Source organism: Parus major, chromosome Z (assembly GCF_001522545.3).
Source record: "Parus major isolate Abel chromosome Z, Parus_major1.1, whole genome shotgun sequence".
Lineage (NCBI taxonomy): Eukaryota > Metazoa > Chordata > Aves > Passeriformes > Paridae > Parus > Parus major.
The window spans coordinates 28,186,267-28,210,656 of NC_031799.1; the positions used below are offsets into that span (position 1 = coordinate 28,186,267).

Sequence of the window (24,390 nt, forward strand, 5' to 3'; positions counted from 1 at the left end):
AAGATGCATGAATGGACACAGGAAGACTGTCTGGCTGATTTGACTTGACTGAAAGTCTCTTCCAGGAGAAAAATAAAACAAAATAAAAAATTTTTATCCTGCATAGTCTATAAATGAAAAGGATTATTTCCCTCCATGAAAGGTAGAAAGTGGAGTTCAAAAGCATCAGTCTTGTAGACCTGGAGCTGTTTTACGTGACACTTCTTATTGTGAATATTGGAATTAATGATATAGAAAATACAACTGCCAGGCACAATGCTGTATTTTCTTCCTTTATCAAGATAATAAAACATTTTTTTCACAAAACAGATGAGAAAGAAGAATGAAGCCAAGAGGAGAAATCTACACCAACTGGGTATTATTACCAAAGGAGCTGAGAAAGCTGGTAAGAAATGTTTTCTGCATAAATTAGAATTATATTATGATGCCTCGTATCATACTTTGAAGCACATGTTATAAATAAAAGCCTGAGGAAAAAATGAAAAACAACACTTTGTAAAGTGGTTAAATGATCTTCTGGGAAAGCTGTCCTCTGGAACTGATAATGCACAAACTCAGTGTGAAAATTAAGCATGAGAACTACTCCAAGCTGTTCCCTAAAGAATGATCTTTACAAATTTTAGCAACCAATACTGATGTATCTGATGTAAAAAAATTAAGAATGCCTGAAATTGCAAATACTCTTTCTACTTACTAATTTGTATTAAATTTATTGATAAATCATATTAAAATATATAACTTCTAAATTAAATAAATTCGGATTCTTTAAATTAGAATGAAGAAAAGCTTCCAGATTATACCTTCCTTGATCTAAGATTCAAGTAAGAAAGAATTAATATTAACAATTACTGATAACTGCAAAGATGATTTCTTCAAATCTAGATTAGAGTGGAAATTTTCACTCTGTTTCTTCACTTGATTTCTGTAAAATGGAAACAAAAAATTCTGTAGCCTTTAGCTACAAAAATTACTTTACAAAGCAAGTTAACTTCCTTGCACAAAATGAGGATATACTTGGGATACGGACATGAAAATCCATTTACCACAGGGACTGGGCAAATATTAATGAATTAACCAATGAAATTTTGGGAAGAATAAAAAAAAAAAAAAGACAAACAAAACCATATTGCTCCAACACTTGCACTGAGATTTTCATCAAGGATTTATCTCTAGCAGAATACAGTACTCAATAGGGTTTTATCTCTGCTGAGATCAAGAGAACAACTTGATTCAGAATGCTCAGCTCCATTGTCTCTCTCACACACGGTGTCCATTAGGTATGTTCTCTGTTCTCCATCCATTCTCATAGTCCCTTTAAGTATCATATCCATTTCTCACAGAGTCGCTTTTCATCATTGTTTTCATGCATGACCTCACTTTCACATCCTGTTTCAAAATTTTTAAAGCTCTCTAGGGAAGGTGTCTTTTCATAAGAGTACTAACGAACTTGTTAAAAATAACAAATACAAAACCTGAATATCTGCAAATATCTACAATGAAAAAGCATAAAAATTCATCAAAGACAAGTAAATCTAAATATTAAAATGTCCCTTTCTGAAATTACTTTTTTGGCCATAACCTCCTTCTGAGCTGAGGAAACAGAACAATTTTCTGTCAAGTCTAATAGTGCAAAAACAATCAAATGACAACCAGTCTGACTGCAGTACAATGAAATTCTGCAAACTTTTGTTAGCTGCCATAGCTTGAAGGCTACATACCCACAAGCACAGCAGCAATTGCCATCATTACTTAAATTTGGGTTTCATAGTTAAGAGAGCTCAGTTGTTCTGTAAAAGCATGGGTCAAGAGGGGGACAAAGCAACCAAATTCTGTAATATTGATATGAACTTTACCTAAGTATTTTGGCACTAGTGGGATTTACTGTACCTTTAGGATGGCATACCTGAAGTGCAAATTTGGGGAAATCTATGCAGTATAACCTGATGTTTACAAGTTTCATGAAAGCAGAGACAGTTTCTGCACAAGAAGGCTGTTAAAGACCATGCTCCTCAACCATGGTTCTACTGTAACTGTTTTTTAGTAGCATTTTCAACTATGGTGATGAACTACCAGAGTCTGCAATCTCTTTATTTAGCCAGACAGGAATTAAGCACAATGGGGGAAGAATCAGATGAGCAGTTCAGCATAAAAGACAATCCATTTTCAAATATCTCAAGAGAACAAAGAAATTTAATTTTTCCATCGTAAGAGTGAATGAGCAATGAAATAAAATTAGCCAATGCCACAATTAAAGTACAGAAGATTAAAAAACCCATGAACTGTATTGCTCTCAATTTATGCTGAGAACTCACTAGCTGAGATGACAGTAAAGCTTACTGCAACATAGACTCAGATCCACAAGGCTAATAATGTAGACCTTAGGAATGATTCACTTGATGCCCTGAAGAGAGTTACAATCTTAAATAACTTTAATTAGACTTCACATTTTATTCATAAACTGAAATCAAATAATGAAATTATTTCAAACCTTTACAAAGGCTCAGTACTGAACAGCCTTTCTATTTAAAATAAATCAAACAATAAAACTTTGTTTCTGTGCTGCTTCCCTAAGACACATGCTTTTAGTAATGTGAACAAATAGTGTGAAGTAACAGGATAAAATTCTGTCATGCTTGTAAACAAGTTGGAAAAATACCATGATGAACTCAGAGTGCTGATGAAGTTGGTTTAAATCAATGTCTGGTGTTTTGAACAATGTCAGAGCAAAAACTACAGGCTGGTTGCACGTGTGTGAACAAAACAGTGCAAAAAATCTAATTTACATAAGAGGCGTGCATCAGGTTAACTATAAAAGGATGCAGATCCGACCCCTTGCTATCCTCTCTTTTTCATCTCTCTTGCTTTCTTTGTCACACCACCCCAGCTCTGCACCATTCACATGACAGGAACAATGTGGAATCTAAGGACTGGTAACGTTGTTTGTTCTTTCTCTCCCTTGCTTTGTCTGATCAAAGCACAGCTGTCATATTCTATCTCATACTCCATACTGAACTTTATTTCAGGAGTGGGGAGATTGTGGACATGTGTTGTGGCTTGTTAACCAGCACCTTTGAGGGGTTTATTCTGGGAGGTGAGGGCTATATAAGTGCACTGTACAAAATTAAGGGCTTGTTAGCCACCACTTTTGTGGAAGCAGATTCTAAGAATGTAAAGGTTTGCTAGACAACACTTTTTGAGTCTAAATAGTTGTCTGGTTGCAGGTGTTAAGGCATGCCTACAATAAAAGCATACGAGTCCTGACTTGTGGTCTAGTGTCTTTGCTCAGCCTGATGAGAACTCACATGACAATGTGCCCTCTGCTGCGGGTTGTGACAGCAGCCCTGGCTGGCTGATGCTGTGCCTGATGCCACCCAGGACATGAGTGGCCCTTCTGGTTGCCAGGGCACTGCTGACCCATGTTCAGCTTACTTCCCCAGATCCTTTTCTGCTCTTCAGCATCTCATTCCCCAACCTGTTTGTACTTCCAAGGTTGCCCCATCCCAGGTGCAGAATCTGACTTTGTCTTGTTGAACTTCATGTGGTTGTTAATTGTCCAGCCCCCTGATTACAGGAATCGCTGTAGGGCCTCCCTGCCTTCAAAGGAGACAACAGCTTTCTCAGTTTGCATCATTTGCAAACATGGTTAGTATCCCTTCCAGCCCTGCATCCAAGTAATTTATGAAGATGTTTTAGAGCACTAGCCCTAAGGTGGATCTGTGCAGAATCCCACTAGTGACAGGTCACCAGCCTGATGTCATTCACTGTAACCCTCTGTGCCTGACCTGTGAACCAGTTGCTCACACATCTCATGATGTGTTTATCCAGATCTATGTTGGACATTTTGTCCAAAAGCATAAACTATGAGAGAAGGTATTAAAAACTTTGCTGAAATAATAAAAAAAAAAATTACATTAACTGGCATTCTTTGATAAGCCTCATCAGTGAACAGGTGCTAGGTGCCAGTAACAAGTGTTTATGTGAATGTTTTTGTTACATAAAATCCATATAGTTAAGGAAATAATCAAATTGAAACAGTCTAAGTACAAATTTGTACTTTAAGAACTCACTGAAATATGAAGCAGGACAAAACCAGTGAAGGCACTCTAGTAATGACTATTTGTATAATGAAGGCCCTTTACAAAAACTGAGGAAAATTCATTACATATCATCCTAACAAAGTGAGGTAAGAAGGAAAAAGGAATGTCAGGAAAAGAAAACCTATGGATAGCTGGATTGTGAATAGACTGTTAGGAGAACTAGGAGAGTTAGGTGAAGAGGGAAAGGATGAATGATATGGAATCTCAAAAATAAATGTTGAATTATAGAGAATTTATGGAAAGAAGGCAGTATCAAAAAGGGATGGGCAGAAAATGCAGAATTAGGCACGACAAAGAAAGGGATTGTTTTAGAGAACAGAAGAGAAGTATTTCAAAGGAAAAGGAAAAGGTGACAAAAGTGAAATGTAGGTATGCAAACTAAAAACTAAGAATGTAGAAGATCTGCAGGCAAGATGAGAAACTTGGAAGATCTGCAGGTGAGAAGAGAAACTAGGAAGGCTACCAGCAGACAAGCACGGGGAGAAGGAGGAGCTCTTTTAGGAAAAAGAAAGGAAGCATGAGCTTGTTTTGTTTTGGTTCAAAAATTGTCTAGTATTAAAAAGTCCAGAATGGAAATAAACAGATTGTTCTGTGCAGGTCATCAGAATAATAGGTAAGAGCATTGCATCACTATCCATAATGCATGGCAGTATGTGCAGACCACAGTATGCTGCACAACACTACAAATCAGATATTTAATCTAACACAGTGTCATAGTACTGTGATTATTTTACTGCTGTCTGAAGCTGGGTTAGTGATCTCTTTAACTTTTAAACACTGAGTAACACACCAGTTAATGGCCAAAGAAATTTTTTCTTGAGTAGAAATACTAATTTATACTCTAAATGATGCACTAAAAGACATGATGAGTGCCTTTACTAATAAGAAATGAAATGATATCTGGTTTGATAGTTCCTGCAAAACCCAGTTTCAATACAAGTGTGCACAGTAAGCACGTATCAAATCTTCATTAGACAATCAAGAACAAAGCCACCAAATGTTTTCTTGAAGCTTTTAACAATTGAAAGTACCTACATATGCTGGAAAAATTGTTCTGAGCAGATTTCAAGGTTACAAAAAATGGCAGCATTTAAGACATAACTATTACAGTATCAGTAGACTCAAACACCTAAAACTTGTCTCAGCATTGTTGTTGAGAAAGACACCACAAAGTCTGCTCTATGAAACCTACTTCACGTGGCTCTAACACCATGAAATCTACTTTACCAATCTTTCTGTATCCATATTCTGTATGGATATTTCTGTATCCATCACCAAAATACTTTCCTTGTTTTTAAGGCACTCCACGCTTGTAGGGTGAGGGGCCATGTGATTACTCCAAGTGTAGGCAACATAAACACAATGTGAGAGAGTGCAAATAGTTTGTACAGGTCATGACTCTTTGGTAGTTACAACACTCCAAACAACTTTGAAATCTTACAGTGTTGGTCTACATACTCAAAGCTAATTTACTGGCAATGGGCCATCAGACAAATAAGCTGTATCAGCAGCTTCTTGTCTTTTCTTTCTTGACCATTGTATTAGAGTCAGAGCTTTCTAGTATTAGCAGCACTTTAAAGTCACTAAATTTCCCATAAAAAAAAAAAAATTACCCTGCTGAAATATGATAGTTTTTTGGTTTTTTTTTCTTTTAATACCTCGCATTATGCGAATAATCCATTATCCACATACAGAAGACTTTTAGTCATGGATATCTCCCGCAAGAATTGGCAAGACTTTTTAAAATGCAGAATGTTTATCCATTCCCTCTCTACCCCCTGATTTTTTATTTACTTCTTAGAGGTTGAAGATCACAGATCTAGCTGTTTTAACTCAATCTGTTTGTCTTTTAAGCATTAAATCCTCCCTTACATTCATTTAGATGCATATAATAACCTTCACTACATTCTAACATTCTGTCATTATACTTTAAAATTTCCAAGTATCCATCTCAAAAGGAGCCAAAGACAGCACAATAAGAACTGATTTCAAGACTTCAATCAGATTTCAGGAACATGGGAACAAAATTTTACAAGTGAAATTTTCTTTTCAGGAGGAAAACCAAATTACCACATCCAACCTGAGTTTTCCCTCAGAAGAGACATCTAATGTAAGAGACAACTAATGTACATCTAATGTAATAAAATTTAAACAGTGACAAGGAAACTATTGCTGTGAAATGACCAATTCTGTTGTGGAACTCCATGCTGTATTAAATTAGAGGGGTCAAGAACTCATTTGGGATTCAATACCAGTTTGAACAAGAGTTATAAAGTATTTATTTACCAAAATAAATACTTTGAAAGTGTTAGTAAGCCTTGTGTTCCAGGGCTAATTTAATTTGATATTATCAATAGTTGGAAATAAGTAATTTCAAATCTCTGCTAATTGCTTCTCAAAACTTTCTAGTAATCACTTTGAATAGGCTACAGAGTTCTGCTACTGCAAAAAACCTGGCCTGATGTCTCACTCTGAAGTACCAATTACAACATTCCATATTTCTGCAAAACTCTTGAGGCAAAATGTTCAATCATTATAGGACTACAGTTCGGCAGATGCTTAGTCTTTTCTTCATATATATTTGCTCTTAAAGAGTAAGCAACTGCCTAGGTGTAAAATAGAGTTTTCTTATGAGAAAGGCTCAGTTAGTATTCAAACCTCACTAATAATATTAGTTTTCTTGTATCCACCAAAGAAATGCAGATGAGGCCCATATGTAAACCAAATATTCTCCAGATAATTGTAGCAAAATATAATGGAGTCCAAATTTAGGTCCTGATTAAGTTCTACAGTAACACAGGTAAAGAAGAATGTATTTTTAAGAAATATTCCAAATATTGATTTCCCTGGTAACATGAAAAGAAGAACAGCTGTAAACAGAATAAAGTGCTGATCACACTGTATTTTCATATCTGAAATATCTACTTAAAACCTGAAAGCGAAGTATTTTTTACTAAATGCTAAGACCAATGTATTAAACTTATGAAGGTACCCACATAAAATTTCATCTACCCAATCACGTAAAATCCCAGGAATAACATTTTTTAAGAGGATAATTATGTACTTAATTATTTCTATTGTCAAGACTAAATATAATTTTATAAAAAGACATTTAATGTTTTATTTCTTCACCATATGCTTTTTCCATCATAATGTAAAGACTGGGAAAATACTTAAAATAATGAAAATCACGAAATGGGTCAATATCCCATTTGTGCTTTTAAATCTTACACTAATATTACAAAAGGTTATAATATTTTTCTCTGTTTAGTGCAAATGACTATGAAAGATTTAGAAATTTTAGCCTCATCACAGTATTCCTTATTATAAAAGGGAGTAAAACGTTACAGTTTAGCTGCATTTTGTCCCTGCTCCTTAAAAACTCAATCTTTTCCAGGTGCAATGTATTTTTTTTTTCTGTATTTTTATTATCGATTATGTAAAAAGATAGTCCAATGTACTGTGTAATTTCATACTTTCAATTACTTTGACTAACATTTTCTGCTTTGCCTCCTTAATTTGCTTCTCATTCTCTGAATATCTTCATTTTTTTTTTAAGGAAACCAAATTTCAGGTTTCATTTACATAAAGGGTAAAATGACAGTCATCTAGTATATAAATTAACAAACAAATTTGTTTTCTTTCTCTCCTTCTCTCCTCCTTTACACAACTCTTTTTCCAAACAAAATTCCTGGTAAGACTTGATTCTTTTTTTGCCAGTTAGACTTATTTCTGAGTGAAGCAATTTGTTCTGAAGAACTCTACATACATTCAGAAAGGCTGTTCAGTTGCTGTTCCTGACATGTTCAGACCATGTACTTCTTGTCTGGACCAGTGTGACAGAAAAGGATATATTTATTGAGTTACATCACATATGCTGCTAATTAGGATACCCTCTTCAGTGTTGATTCAGGTAGTTCTACCAGGTAGAAGAAGGTTTCTACACAGTTATATTATTTTACAAGACAATATGAAAAACCTTCAGTAATGTTGTAAAAAATTCTTGTCAGAACTGCTCTATGAGCCTCAAAGGTGGAACAAATATAAGCAGATTATCATATGCAAATTCTTCAAGGTAATCATTAAAATTTGCTAATGCATTTGAGAAGCTCTTATCTGTATTATCAAAGCCTGTGGTATGCAGCTGCAATAAATAAGGAAAGATCTAAACTTCAGTCAGTGGGATTGCCTTTTTCTTCACCAAGCAACTAATATTAAAGTGGATTACACCCAAAAATCCAGTGTCTTTAGGTCTCGAGTAGCCAAAGATAAGCAGCTGTTTATAACTGTAAATTAAAGCACAGTTTAACTTGTAGCATGGTATGACTGAAATAACTATGACCTTTAATACAGATCCCTCTATCTTCTGTATCTTATTCAAATCCTGTTGGAGTTAATAAGATAAAAATCTTATTTTCACTTGAATTGTGTCATTTAAATATATAATTGATTTGATTATGGCCATCACTAATACCTGTAAACATCATAGAACAAACTGAAAATCTGTCTTCAACCCAGGGTGCAGGTTAATAGTAAGGCAGAATTGGAAAAAATAAAAAAAACCTCTGAGTGAAAACCAGTGTGTCTTGATGCTTGCTAAAAGACATAATACCTAGGGCTGACTACCTGCAACAGTATGCTTCAGATAAAACTTGGAAGTGTTTAAGATTTTAGAAAGCTTATTAACAAAGGAAGATACAACAAAAAGCTCTCACTAAATCACACAATCACACAATCTTCAATCAGAGAGATACTCCCAAAATTGTCTGCATGTAGGCATTTGTTTAAAAATTCTAGTTTAACATTTAGATTGGAAATTAAAGTTCTATGAGAGAGTTTTTAAGATTTCCCCAAAGAACATGAAGTTGAGCTGAAAATTTTTCCCACAGTATGGTTTTGCAAAGCAAAACTCAATGAGCAGGTATCTTGGTAATTTCATTGATCAACAAATCCCTCAGTTCAAGTCTGTTTGCTTACTGCTACATTGGCTTTGTAAGGTTAGTATAAGTAAACAGCAATATTAATTTACTTTAGATAACTCACTGGCAGGTACACCGGCAACTGATGCATTCACATACAAATGAATGTACATTTTAGTGCAAGTTCATAATACATTACTGACAATAAGCATCAGAAAAGGATTGTCATTACACGAAATTTACTGTAAGTACTTTAATTAACACTTCTTTATATTACTAATAAAGATATTGATTGGTAAAATCATTCTAGATTTTAGGATTTATTTAATTTAATTTTAAAGGTCTCCTTACCTTCTATTGCTGAGAGTAGAACACGAGAATGGTCGTATGCAATTACATTCGCGTATCTATTCTTTGGTTTGTTTACTTCCAGGTTAGAGTGTTCCCATGTGAACTGCTGACCAGGATCAATAGACTTCAAAAGACAAAGAGAAAAAAAGGAAAGGAAACTTTTAGCTAGGGACTAGATAATTGTTTTATTTATGACAATTACAAACTAAATTCCCAAGTTTGCTCTGGAAATAACTTCTTTTTGAAATAAAATTATTACTTCAGGACACATTGTAACATATCTGATCATATTATATTAACCATTTTGTATTTATGCATTTGAAATTTCCATGGGGAGTTTAAACCATATGGTTTTAAAATCCGGGGGTTTTTCTTCAGTGAAAGCAACCTATCCACCCTTTTTTCACTCATATTGGCAAGTGAGGGGTCCTAGCTTAACAGAGAATGAATAAATATCATTAATCTCAAAAACACTGGGATGAAGAGGAATAAATATTTCTGCCTTTATTAATAAGTGGACATGTTCGAAAATTTCACTGACCTGTTTACTAAATAAACCCCACAGGTTCCTGATAAAGTTTCCAAAAGAAACACAATGTTCCTATTCTTTCATTTTGATGGCAGGTCAGCCCATGATACTAGGGTTGCTCAGGAAACTAGCTGTGTTTCATTCATAGACAACATAGAGAAACTTGCTTTTCATTTCCCTGAGTCATAAATAAGTAAGCAATTCAGGCATATTTGAAATTTTAATGATATCTTATTCATAAACATAACTAATCTTATTAATAAACTACGTTATCTATGTGTTTCCAGATTTGCTGTTTATTTTCTGTGTCCTTCATGTTCCAGGGTGGAATTACAGAAGCGTTAACAACACTCCTTCATCCTTCACCACTAGGGAAACTTCAGACTGCTACTTTTACCTCTATGGTTGAAGTACATATGCAGCAAAGTGATAAAAAATAGGTAACAGATGGTACCTGTTTATGCTCACTATGGTAGTGGGTGTATGAAAGGTCATCTCACACTGAGAAGTCATGAATAATCACCTATTGTTTTACTTTCCCTTTCCGTAACGTTAGAGACCTTAAAATTGTTTCAACAATATGAATACACAACTACAGCTTGAGGTTTATGCCCTCTGCTTAATCCTGGTAAGAACTGGCAGATGCAGTTAAGCCAAATCAGGGCAGATCACCAACACTATGTTCATTTTCCATGAGCAGACCAGCAACATGGCACAAGTCAGGAGAGCCATGCTCTCATACAGCACCATGCCAACAGCTTTACTGACTCTTCCCTCCATGACCTGAGCAGGTATTACCACAATAACGAGTATGTGTGAAATGAATTACTGTGATTTTACTAGGACTTATCCCTTAGACTGATAATTTGGCCAGTTCGAAAATCACTTTATTCTCATGCATCTTGACATATTTTATAAAACTTATTTATTTATTCAATATTTTGAGAATGACTTCATTTCTTTATTGAGATTATTAAAAAAAAACCCAAAACATTTTTCATGGCTGCCTGATAGAGAAGCATTTGTCTTTAGGAAAACAATACCTCAGAAAACCAGGTGCCTTATCCTGTTAACCAGTACCCCAGGTTCAATTAAATTTCTAAAATGGAAATTATAAAGTCCTACATAACCTAGCAGTGGAGAGTAGAGAAGGGGGATGGCTCAGGTTCTGTCTCACCCTTTACCTACAGCAACTGAGACAGAGTGCTTGGCAGCTCCTTCCTCAAAAGGAAATGAACTGGGACCATTTTGAGGAATGAGGAAGAAATTAAATCCTTGGTAGCATGATGAAGGCCATGAAAACTCTACTTGTGCTTTGGATATGAATCATTTGAATTGTACCACTATGTGTGTCATTAACAGTTCAAAAGGCATTCCTAAACACAGCTCTGAATGAACATAATTTTTTAACCTTCTACACAGTTTTTGATACCAAACTATTTGGGTTCACTATCTTAGAAATTTGGGTTCACTATCTTGGAAATTTGCATGACTATGATTAACATATCTTAAAATATCAATAGTATTAGGAGCTTACTATTATTCAGTTAGTATCCATATAGACTAATGACTAAGAGATTTGCAAAACTTGTGATGGATTTTTTTTTGGAGCCCTATTTTATTTTGTTTGCCTATAAAGAGACAAAGAACTATCTCCCAACTAGCATTTTTCCACTTGCAAAAGCAGACATAACTTTTGTGCTGTGGTTAAGTATAAACATAGTGATCTAATGCAAGAGTAGGGCTTCACCCTTCTCCAACAAAAATATTACTTTTTCTGATGGCAAAGTGAAATTCTTATTCATCAATAAAGCAAATGGTGAAATTTTATTCACTAATTTCAGTCTGTAAAATTTTTATTCCTTTTCCTTACAATTAGGTTCATTCTAGTAATGTTTTCCCATGCTCTGAGAAGAATAGCTGGTAGAATTTTGAAGCAGGAATGCACCGTGCAATTTAAAAACATGAGTATTTTATCTTTACTCCTAAGTGCCATTTATTTCATCAAAGGTGCAGAGAAAGAATTTGGAGCACATTTCCATCAGCACTGGGAAGAGTAGTTATATACATATATACTATATTTAAGACATGTAATATACCTTTTTATCAGCAGGCCAGAAATTCACTTACATCATATGACTTGAAAAGTAATAAAATTTACATAATGACTTCTCTAAGCACAAATCTCCCTTCTTTTCCTTTTTGAGTTAATGAAGGTGAATAAGAAAACTTATGCAGGAGTTACATTACTTATTAAAGGTTACGTATTACTTATTACTTATATTTCTTATTACTGGTCAAGTTTTCAGAACTTTGGAAAATAATTTTTATAGATTTATCTTAGAATTCTGGTAATAACTTAGAACAGATAGTACAGAAGATGCTAACTATCTATTAATGCATTATATTCTAATTAACTTTTAAAATAAAATTGTTAATTTGACCAGGAATAATGCAGAGTTATAATGTCTGTGACTACCCAGTCAGTATTTTTTGAGAGACATATATGGAAACATGCTATCTAAACCACAGTCCACTGCCCTAGAATGAAGCACACTACTCTGCAATGTTCTAGACACATAACTGAAGCAGACCATCTGTCTTATCTTTTAGGTTTTTACCTACACTGCCAAAATATTCTAGAAATTTCTTCACAATGTAAGATGTCACATATGCTTTCTCTTCACATTAGACAAGAAAACTAGAAAATAACTGAATAAACTGGCTGCCTAACATGCTGCTATTTTTGAGCCTGGACTGCAGAACTCTGGCTTTCAATCATAAAAAAACAAAACTGGATGTAAAAATAATGATAAAAAATGCTTGCAAACAGTAAGTTTAAACTGCAGTTTTGCATATACAAAGATGATGCACAGACATTGAAAATGATGGTATGAGATTCTTATCCATTATGAGAAACAGCTTCAGCTCTATATTATACCTATTTTTCATGTGAATTTACAGAAAGAAAAGTTTAAATTTGAAGCTTAGCTTCAACTGTTCCGTATTCAGTATTATTCTTCCACTTTGCACTCCTTAATGTTTAAGCATTCTAAAGCTACTGTTCAATACAAAGAAAAAACCCAAACATACACATTGTATGATGTATGGCCAGATGGTGTAGTTTAGTGATTAATATTTAGGTCTACATGCAGACATAGTTAACATAAATTATCAGAAACAGGCAAATGGATTGAACTTTAATCTCTCCTATTTTCCTCACCAATCTGAACCACTTTGTGGCCTTACCATCCTCCCATAAAGCACCATTTTGTCAAAAGAAAGTTAATCTGTATTTCCTCAGGCTTAATAGCCATACTGGAACAAAGAGTTGAGTGGTATTGGCAGACACATTTCAGAAGTGTGAAAGACCAATAATTCATGAATAGCAAGTCTGTACTAACAGTTTTAATGAGTGCTTTAATGGTTTAATGGATGGCACTTTATTAGGATTTCTAGTATTTTCATTCTGAAAGCTTGCCTTCAATAAAGCTGTCATTAATAAAGAAGTGGATTTCTTCACAGCATAACAGTGTAGTATGGGTGCTTTGTGCAAAAGAAATAATACTGTATTACATGTACTGTAATACTGCTATTTCTCTCTAATGCTTTGACAAATCTTTTATCTAGTGTGTTCTAAATGGCTGGCTGCTTAAACAAGTGTTATCTGTTAGTAAGAAAAAACTTGAGCAGTATTTACTATCACAATGCACTGTCCATAAAATAGTTCATTGACTATTAATCATAGTAACCAAAATGTTCTGGTGGTAACCAAACCAGAATTTCAAACAATCTCCCTCCAGTAAACTATGTGCCTACTCACTGTGCCACTTAAACAAGAGGCAAATGCTCCCTGATGTGAGTCTTCCAGGACTGGATCATGGTTCAGCACTAAGGAAGAAAGGAGTATGACAAAACATCACCCCTCCTGGTGTGAGCTGACACATGCCAGCCTGCTTTGGAACACTGCTCTTCCAAGGGTCACTACGGCAGCAAATTAGAAGCCAGCAGTTTTAAGTTTCTGGGGAATGTGGGGATTGATATTAATATATACTGCATAGCTTTCACAAGCCAGGAAGAGGAAGGAAGCATGTCCTGTAAAGCATTTTCAAACGCTGTATGTGCAGTGCTTACGGCTTGAATTAAATCACCCATGACCACTGCTTCACGGAGAAACCTAAGACCAGGCAGGCAAAGTAGAGTGAAAAAGAAAAATTGGAGAGCATGTCAATGCAGACTCAGAACAATGGGATAAAATACACAGCTATGCAGAGAAATTAACAGTTTGACCCTCATTTAAAAATGTCAGCAACTGTGAGAATTTCATACCATAGATGATGAAACTATAATAGAATGCTATTGTAATATGCAGGAAATTTTCTAATAGAATGAGATTTACATACTGTATTACCAAAATGTGAATACTAGATGCATGAACATTAATTCATGATTGTGGAAATTAGTCAGCTGGAATTATGTTTTTTTAATTAAGACAGATACTTTCCCATTAAATTGCAAATTGTGTATTTTTCAAGAATATGGGGGAAAAACCTCCATATAGCTAAAACTTCTTTTGAACTTGAATATGAGTTTGCATCCTGTCCTATAAGCAGTTAAAAATGCAGATTAGGTATTTTCTGTTAGCTCTCAAAGGGAGGAGACCTAACTGCTAAAGAGCAGCAAGAAAGACAAAAAGCATTTTTTTCCAAATTTTTTTGTAAATTTCCCTCAAAAAGAAAAAAAAAAAAATAATTCTTCACAGTATCAAGCAAATATTCCTATGACTAAATGAAATGATGCAAAATCTGATTCCAGTGGAATCAAAGAAGTTAAATAAGCATACAACTAAAGAAAGCTTAAAGAGGAAAATAAGCATTATTTGGAAACATCATTAAAGGAAACTCTTTATTTCAAAAAGCTATAAAATCCCTAGTTTTTAAAATAAATCATATTGCTTTGTATTTCTTTACCATCTGTCTCAAACATAATATTATTATTCTCTACCTGCAATTAAAATAGTTTGATGTTAGACCATGATATAACCAGTTTTAATGGAAATAATTTTGTGTTGAAAATTGGGAATTACCTCAATTTCAGGTAGAAAATAAATATCAGGAGCAGATGAATACCTGAATAATGAAAAAAACTTGCTTTGTTTAAATATTTCTGTGGTTAAAGCATCCTGCTGTTTCATTTTATGTAGTGTATGAAACGCAGCAGGTCTTATGAACTAAACTTTATAATTGTCTCACATGAGACACTAGGCTACTTTAAATTTCCAACATGCTTTTAATCATATTTTTAAAGCATTTTCTATTTCAAGGAAAGTGTACCAGAGTGAAATTCTTCATTGATTCCTCCATATTTCTCTGTAGGCCCCTAAAATTGTTGCAAATTAATATTTCTAAAAAGCTCCTCCAAAACCCAGTTTTATAGATAATGACATACTTAGTTTGTCCTTGAATAATTTTTCTTGCTTCAAGTACACTACTTTTCTCTTTCTATACATATTTCTGCTTTCAGTTGGACAGAATAAAACCTGTATTTACTACAGGATAGAATCATAGAATTGTTAAGGTTGGAAAAGACCTCCAAGACTGACCACCAGAACCCCAATCACAGCACTAAATGCCACACCCAGTTGTTTCTTGAACACTTTGAGTCATGGTGATTCCACCACCTTCCTCTGTTCTAATACTTTCAGTAAAAAAAAGTCCTCCTGATGTCCAAGTGGAATCTCTCCTGGCACAGCTTGAAGTCATTTCCTGTTGTCCTGTCACTTTTTGCCTGGGAGAAGAGGCCAAACCCTCATCTGGCCACACCCTCCTTTTTGATAGTTATTTGACTAATTAAACTGTGTCTGAAATTCCTTGGCTAAAAAACATTAGGTATCAGACCAAAATGCTGCATCCTAATATGTAACACCAGCTTTCTTTTATATGATTAATTCTATAACCATAAACAAATGCTGTTATCCCAATGCAGCATTCACAGCACAAAGGAAAGAGATAATTACCTGCTCTAAATCTTGAATAGCAGGACTTCAAATTCCTGCACTATGTCTTTAAAATTCTCTACCATAACTATACTACTGGCTTGGCTGCTACCCTAGGTGGAACTAAGCACCAAACAACCTAGGTTAATACAAATATATGTGCTATTAATAAGAAGACAACTTTTCATCGTTCACTGACTACGCTAATTGTTTCTCAATAAATGGAGCACCTCCTATGAAAGTAAACTTAGAAAAATCGCAATAAATGATGTTTGGAATATTAGAAAGAGGAAAGCATTGTAAGGAAAAAGAATAAAACCGTATTTTTGCTGAGAAAAAAATTGATTTTTCCACATGAATCACTATTATCTACAATGATATAGCAACTCAGTGCAGCTGTTTCTTTGATAGAGATTCATTCAGTGGATTATCTGTTCTTCCTCGACTTCTAAAATGTATTATATTGATAATAAGTTTTATATGTGCTTCTACTACACAAGATTTACTGTGTTTTAGTATCCAGTGTTTATGTTGTTGCAGCTTGAGATACAAAAAGAGAAATATAACATATTGAGTAAACTGTGTTCCCATCACAAATCCTATCAACTGATTCTAAAAAGCTACAATAAAAAGAAAAAAGCCAAAATGCATCTTCATGTTTTCCAATACTCAGTTTTAAAGCAAAAGACTGTCTGCAATTTACAGAAAGAAACCTGATGAGAGAAAACATTAAATTATATACAACTTCTTCTAACATTTGTAAACCAGTGCATACATACACATTCACAGTAAATCATACAGTAACATACAGAGTCTGATAGTGTAAATTTTGTGCTGTAGTGACAGTTTCTCATGCAAAAATAGTATGAATCTGAATCCATTTCCTTAAGGGTGTAGAGTTCTATGTACAGACCTCAAAAAATAAATGTTTTGTGTAAATTATTTTACACAAGTCTCAGAAATCTGCTTGGGGAGAATAGATTTTCTGTTCTGTCTTAGCAGGAAATGACTTTACAAATACATCATAGAGTAGGCAGAACATTACTGGTTTTATTCAGTTTATCTCCACGACCACTTTTTATTTTTAAATTCTGAAATCTCAGATAAGAAGAAGATACAATATAAAGGTCAATATCTTATAAACGCAGATTTTTGCTTAGCAACTGTCAAGTCCATATGGACCCTAACATTACATAAAAATTCCACTGAAATTGCCAAAGTCAGCAAAAGCTTCCCAGTAATCAGCTGGGGTCAATCCTGCCTTTAAATTAGAGAAAAGAACTGTGTGACATTGATGATATGATATGTGATGTTAACAGAATAAACCAACATTTTGTTTAGGCTTGGGGATTGTGAGCTAACAAAAAATTGATGAAGGATTATGTAAAATTTATTTTGAAGTAGAAATTAACTTTTTGAGAAGTCAGCATTACTCTAGAGGCCCACTCTATGCAATGCAAGAATTATAGGTTTATTTGAATCTTGCCACAGTAATAGTCCTTGAGGCTTGGCCCCCGTTGTCCCATTAAAGATGGTACTCAAGGTAAATTTGTGAAAGAAGTACAATGGAAGAAATCTCTGTTGTTCTGCTGACATGCCATAAGAGCTGGGATAGAAGATGCCCTGAAGAAGACACCACAAAATAGTTTCTGGAGACTTGTAGAAGCAGGAACTTCAGTACAGTTGATGACCCTGTGCCTTAGAAAAGACTATATACCTAGAAGGTGTTCTACACAGGAGAATATACTGTTTTGTACAGAATCAGGGAGATTTTGGAGAAAGTGGAAATAGGAAGGAAAGGATACACTTCTGAAAGGAATAAACCAAACTTGTATGGACTTCTGATCAGAAATTCTGATCAGAAGTAATGGAATGGAACATGGGCAAGGATGGATAAGGAACAAGTACTTGGGTATTTCTTAGAAAATGTGTTTGTGTGGTGAAACTAGTAAATCTTTTGAAGTGGCAACCAAAGTAGTCGGTGCTAAAAAAATAATTTAAACATTCTATAGAAATGGTGCTAACTTCCTGATAGAAGGAAGAGAAGTCAGAGTCTACCAGAAAGCCATCAACATATGTTTTACTTTATGGTATCACAAAGTTGTCGTAACAGTTGCTGAATACAATCAATGCATCTTTGAAGAATTTTGTGGATGCAATGCAAACAATTTCACAAAAAGTAAAATAAAATAATTGCCTGCCAATGAGGAAAGGACATAATTTAAAATAAAACAAAATTATCAAGGGTGACTAATGAAAACTCTTTGCTTCCCTAAGCAGGAATTATTTGGAGGATTTTGCTGGTATCAATAAAGGTCAGTAGTTTTGTGCTGCATGTTACACCTTGAACTTTCAAATATGAGAAGTATCTCTTTTTCCTTCTGTCTCACCAGTTCCAGCATTATCTGAAGCGATAATGAGTGAACAGTTACCATCTGTACCTCTTTCTGCCTTGCAATCAGGTTAAAAAAGATTGTTTAAGGGATGTTAGTGAGAACTGCTGCTGAAGTAGAAGGTCCCAATCCCTGACCACAAATATACCCACCACTTCCCGTTGCTGGCACTAGAGCTTAAGCAGACATGTGGTGAGCTAGTTCAGGGAACTGATCCAATTGAAAACAGCAAAGAAAAATAAAACAATTAGTTTTCAGCTGAATCTATTTCCTGAGATAATCCTTGAACAGCTGCACATGTGCTAGTGCCAGGACTGGCACAAGAGAGACAACAGGAATACACAGCCAAGACACGGAGATGACTTACAGAGATCATCAAACCGCAGCTTTAGTCCACTGCCTAGTGTAGACCATGAAACCAAATAGCAATGCTTTTCATTAATTCTATTTCAAAATGGATGAATCTTGGACTAGATGGAAATGAAGTGGTATCTCTAAAGCTGTAATTTCAAAGATAAATGTTGAACCTTCTTGGGCAAAGCAAGATGAATGAAGCTTGATGTTGACCCACAGTCTAATCTTGAATGTCTGACCATTCTGTTCCAGATGGCATGTTTCGTAAAGATAAAAAAAAAAAAAAAAAAAAAAAGGAAAAAACCCCAAACAAATGAAGGAAAACAAAAAATAGTGTGTGAAAATTAACCTGTTTACATATGGACTAGAGAAACTTCTATAGGGACAGAAGATATTAAGAATCAAATGATTTAATGTATCTTTCAATAATGGTTATAAATTATAAAAATTATACTCTCAAGATGACTTTACTTAACTAAGAAAAAAATAATACAAAACACCAAAACTTTTGAGTTCTGTTACAGCATAAGAAAATCATGTCACCTCCCCACCATGTTCAAGATGTAGTACAGCTGAATTGTTTATTTGTGTAAAAATTATACTACATTATATGACTTGCAAATGACTTGGAATTTTCTACACAGAAAAACCAATTAATTTTCCCATAGTACAACAGAAAATAGTTTTAAAATCTGTACCAAATGTTATCTTTTATAATGGTGAACATTCTGCAACATAAATTTCCCTGTCTAATTATTTATATGCTACAATCTTCATAAATAAGAACACAGGGTTTACACATGGAAAAATGAAGAGATTCTCCCACATTTTTTGTGATTGCAACAGTAAACAGCTGAAACTATATTTTCATTTTAGGAAAATCTAATGAGATTTTATTTTAAAGCAGCCTTAAAGACTTTCTGAATACTGCATTCAATTAAATAATAATAACAACAAAAAATTGTAGTTCTTTATCATAGTACTTGGTATTAATTTTTAACATCTTCTGTCAAGACTTAAAATACAATGGAAATGTATAGGGTTTCCATATAACCAGCAGTAACATGAAAGTTATCTTGAGTGTTTTTTATTGCACTGCCAGTGTCCATATGAACCTTCAAATGCAACTAATATGTGGTCCCTAAAAAAATAAGAGCAACACAGGCTTTTACTCCACCATGCTGACAAACTGTTGTTGGATTTTAAGCAAGGATTAGTGACATGACAGATCGTAAAGAAAGTACTGTGCCAGTGATCCCTCTGGGAGCTGTTAATCCTTGGATCACTGACATGATCACCTATAGCTCATCTATAGAAGCACTTCTTTACTGATGGTTCAGTGCATACTTGATCCACATATTTTTGACATAGACAATATTTTGATATTAAAGTAATAGCTATAATTTACCAGGTTTAAATGGATAGCTCCCTATGTCCCTTTAGCCACAAATTACTGACCTGAGGGGCTGTTATTCTCCACTATAGCAATACCTATATACTCCATGGTTTATTTACAAGATGGCTGGTAAATGATTACTGTCTTCCAGTTAAATTATTTCATGCTCTTGTATATCATTATTCACAATTTATAAAAGTGGTATTGTTGACAGGAGGAAAATACAATTCCTAAAACTGCTACATTAGAAGAGACACCAAGAACTTGCAAACCTTTCTCATGTAAAATTAAAGCACTGGACTGAACCTTCTTTGGAGCTTTTACTGTATGTGTCCTGTCAACATTATAATGGAGATTTAAAAAATAATCTAAGGATCTTTAAAGTTCAGGAAAGAGAGATGTTTGTTTATATTAAAGCAAATCTATGCTCTACCATCCACACATTACTTGCGTATGTGTATGTGTCCACAGAATCTGCCTGACACATATCCTTATAAAAAGAGAAGAGGATTTTATGAGCAAAGGAGCCACCTCACCAATGTAGTAATTTTACAGCATTTTTTACCATGGTTTTAATATCATACAAACCTGGCACCATGTCTGAGAGAAGTCTTGGGAAACAGCAATCATGACATTAAAAATTTGAATAGTGAAGAAGTGGGGAGAATTACCTCATACTCCTGTGAGAACTTCAAATTGTCATTTGCTTTCAACCTTTCAATGTGATCTGCAAGTTCCAAGATAGGTATTGGGGGATGACTGGCCATACCTGTTGAACAAGAAAGATGAACAAAATTTAAAGTAAACTACAGTGATGGCATTGCTCTAAAATTTAGAAATGCAGTAGTTAGAATGTCTATAAATGTGTAAATAGTAAAGATGTCACATGTGAGAGAAGCAGGCAAATAGTTTTGTTACTCAAAGCAGGACATGCTCTGCATAGATGAGCTCTGAAGCCAAATTAAAAGAAGTTACCAAACATATTCCCAAAGCTAACATTCCTAGTGTAGAGGAAAGAGCTACTGTCATACAAGTCAATGAGTTTAGCTAGGCATGGAAAAATGAGACAGTTAGACCTGATGTTGACCTCTGCTTTGAGTAATGACTCTTAATGTCATTTCAAACTCCTTCTACCACAATGCATGAAATGAAAAATCTGTTAAAATAGATGAGGAAATGTGAGCTGAGAAACAGACACTGAAAGAGCCCTAAAGGGGAAACAATAGTGTTTTGACAGAAAACAAAGTGACTTATGCATAATCAAGAAAAAACGAACTTGAATAATGAAGGTTACCAAGGTAACCAGAGACACCTGAACCTGCAAAGGAAATGGTATAAAAAAAAAAAAAAGAAACCTAAACTGACATAAAACTAACTATTTTATTATAAAATAAAGTATAAAATAATGAAATGGAACGATTGAAGATTAATAATAATAGTAATAACAATAATGCATCAAGGTATAGAAGACTGACTGTGTACTCTAAATTAGAAATACTTAAATATTTTAGAGAATTCTGAGGTGTCTGACATGCAGCTATGAATGACTAGAACAACATGCATCACCGCTTTACGACAACAGTCACTGAAGAAAGACAACATTGGACATAAGACAATTAGAACTGCAAAAATGTTTTCACTAGTAGCAGATTGTAGAGGCAGGGGTTGTACAGTTTGGCTGGACACACATGCTAACTGCACTAGTACTTTAAAATATGCTTAATCTGAAACCCCATTTATCAACCCCTAAAAGTACCTACAATCTACTTCAGGTGTAAACATCTTTGTCCACTGATGAAGATACTAAGTGAAAAAGAAGAATTGGAAGTACAGATGGGTGTGTAAGGGGGTACAGCAAGGCAAAAAAATAAAAAAAAACAGACAGAAAAGATGTGGGGTCAACTAGAACAATCTGCCAGCTGAAGATTTAACAAGCAAAATTTTGTGAACATATTTATTTCAAGCTATTTGTCTTCATGAGCTTTCTCCATAATTCTTATATTCTTCTCTTCATATTTTTTACTATCACACCTAAAATGAAAGTGAGGTTTCAACAGCTTAGGGAAGAAATCAGAGCTGGCAAGAAAAAGTTAAGCTAGTGAACCCCAGGATCTCTTGAAATTATGAAGGGAAAACACTCAAGGGGGCTCAAGCTGGAAGGCATGTTGCACAATGCAGTTTGCTTTGTCACCGTGACTTTCAAGAGCATGCCTAAGACAGTTGACTTGCATTTCCCTTAAACATAGCTGAAAATGACCATGTGGCTACAACACAGTCACACTATACTATGTGTTTTAATTATTTTAATTTTGTTTTTAATTCTTGTTTTCTTTTGGATTCTTTGACATTTCAAGCATCTTAATAGACTGCAAAATAATGTCCAGCAGCACTGGTCCTAGTTCTTCTGACCCTATATATATATGTTTTAGGGAATCTTCATAGCCCATCTGTGGTGGTAAGTTTTAGGGAATCTTCATAGCCCATCTGTGGTGGTAAGACATTAAGGCAAGTTGTCAGTCAACTAACAAAGCAGAATATTCAGATCAGTGGGGAGATTGCTTAAAAATTTCAATTAAAAAAATTAGTCTCTAAGTACTAATTTATTTGCTGCAGCTCTGCTTCTCTCCCATTTTCTTAAAATTTTACTGAGGACTACACTAGTCTCAAAATGAGTGTGGGTGACAGTCATCTAATAATTAGATGGATTGATCCAGATCAAGCACCCCTATGGAAGATATGTGAGTGAAAAGGCACAAGAGAACTCTAGATTGATCCAGAAATGGAGGTGGACTGATGTACATCTAAAACAGTGCTTGAACAGAGAAAATAATAGAGACAAAGATGTTTAGACCTTTTCGAGCGAATCGTGGGAGAGAGTTATTATCATATAAGGACTGAGTGGTAGTTTGGCTAGAGAGGGAGGACACAGAGCCAATCAGGGAGGCGTAGGGGACTGAATTACTGCTCAAAGCTGTAAAAAGTAAAAGCCAATCGGAAATGGGAAACAAATTAGTAACAGCAGTAGACCATCATAATCAGTCAATCTTGTACATACAGACACTTCAGACATGCACAGAACAGCGTCTGGTAACTCAACCAAGATATTTAAAGGTGCAGTTACCCTTGTGTAAATATAAAGGTCATAAACCCAGTGAGTGTGAGACTCACTTATCACACAATGAACCTGACTAAATCACCAGCATCATGAACAAAATCATAATAATTAACTTACTGTGAAGGAATATTTTTCTAAAGATGCTGAACACACATTCCTTTTTCTAAATTAATTTTCTTTATATGCTTCTCTATAAGACACTTCACATTTCCAAGGGGAGATTTAACATTAAACACTTTGTGCAAATAAGAAATTTGGAGATAAATTTTTCTAAGGCAAAAAGAAGAACTACTTGCAACTTCAGAAACTGACAAATTTTAAGTATATTTAAAACTCTTCCTCTAATTCTTATTTTCAGCAATTACACTTTTAATAAATTTGTTTAATTAATATTTGGCAGTTAACTTATGAAGTAATTGCACTTGTTTTATTTTCATATTTTAAATATACAAAATGTGCTCTACTGATATGGTAGAAGTAGCTATTTTTTAAAAGAACTGCGGGAGGGCTTTTGTTATGTAATCAGTCTGTAAATCATAACAGAATATGCTATGAATGAACATCCAAGATGTCATCACACCTCATGCAAAAGCATGAGGTTCTATTGAGCAGGTGGAGAACTTGAGTCAAAAGATCCCACTTAAAATACAGCTAAACTCACTTCTTTTTGTGGTTACAAATAAGAAAATACACTTATTTGATGACACACTCCCACGCCAATCAACATATGTCATGACAACACAAAAACTGAAAGACAAAATACAGCTAAAGTACAACGGATCCTGTGACATGCTAAAAATTCAAAAGAAATACCATGCTGAAAACATGCCTTCAAATTCTCTTTCAAAATGTGTTTTTTTTTTTAAAAAGAAGAGATTAAAAACACCTGAAAACTCAAAGTAAAGAAAACTCCCCCCAAAACACCACATGCAAAACACACTTGACATTGTATCCATTAAGAAAATGTATTTTCAGATTTTGTAGAAGATTGCAAAATGTAATTGATCTTATGCAGCCTAGTAGTAATCCCTTTACATTAATTAAATAGCAATATATGGCTTGATTGTAGTGTAGAATTATCCTCTGGTTAATCTGTAGTAAATACATGACTAAGGAACATGAAATACTACTTGTGCCACAATTTCAAGGTAAAAACTAGGAGAGCAAGGTCAGAAATCACCTGCATATTAACAAACATTAAACCTGTTAATTATATTCCTTTATCCCAGCTAATCAAGTGG

At 34.4% G+C, this 24,390-nt stretch overlaps 1 protein-coding gene across 50 annotated transcripts in view; it reads right to left on the bottom strand.

Annotated features, from left to right (window-relative positions):
• PTPRD (protein tyrosine phosphatase receptor type D) overlaps positions 1 to 24,390 on the bottom strand; it is a 1,166,996-nt gene that overhangs the window by 54,435 nt on the left and 1,088,171 nt on the right. For 31 of the 50 annotated variants that reach the window (XM_033520262.1, XM_033520295.1, XM_033520279.1 and 28 more), the window contains 3 exons: positions 22,886 to 23,005; positions 20,706 to 20,803; positions 9,368 to 9,491 (listed from right to left, as the gene is read on the bottom strand). In XM_033520262.1, the coding sequence (XP_033376153.1) occupies positions 9,368 to 9,491; positions 20,706 to 20,803; positions 22,886 to 23,005 (342 nt within the window). The remainder of the gene's footprint in view (positions 1 to 9,367; positions 9,492 to 20,705; positions 20,804 to 22,885; positions 23,006 to 24,390) is intronic. The other 19 variants (XM_015652791.3, XM_015652789.3, XM_015652781.3 and 16 more) reach the window with 1 other exon arrangement.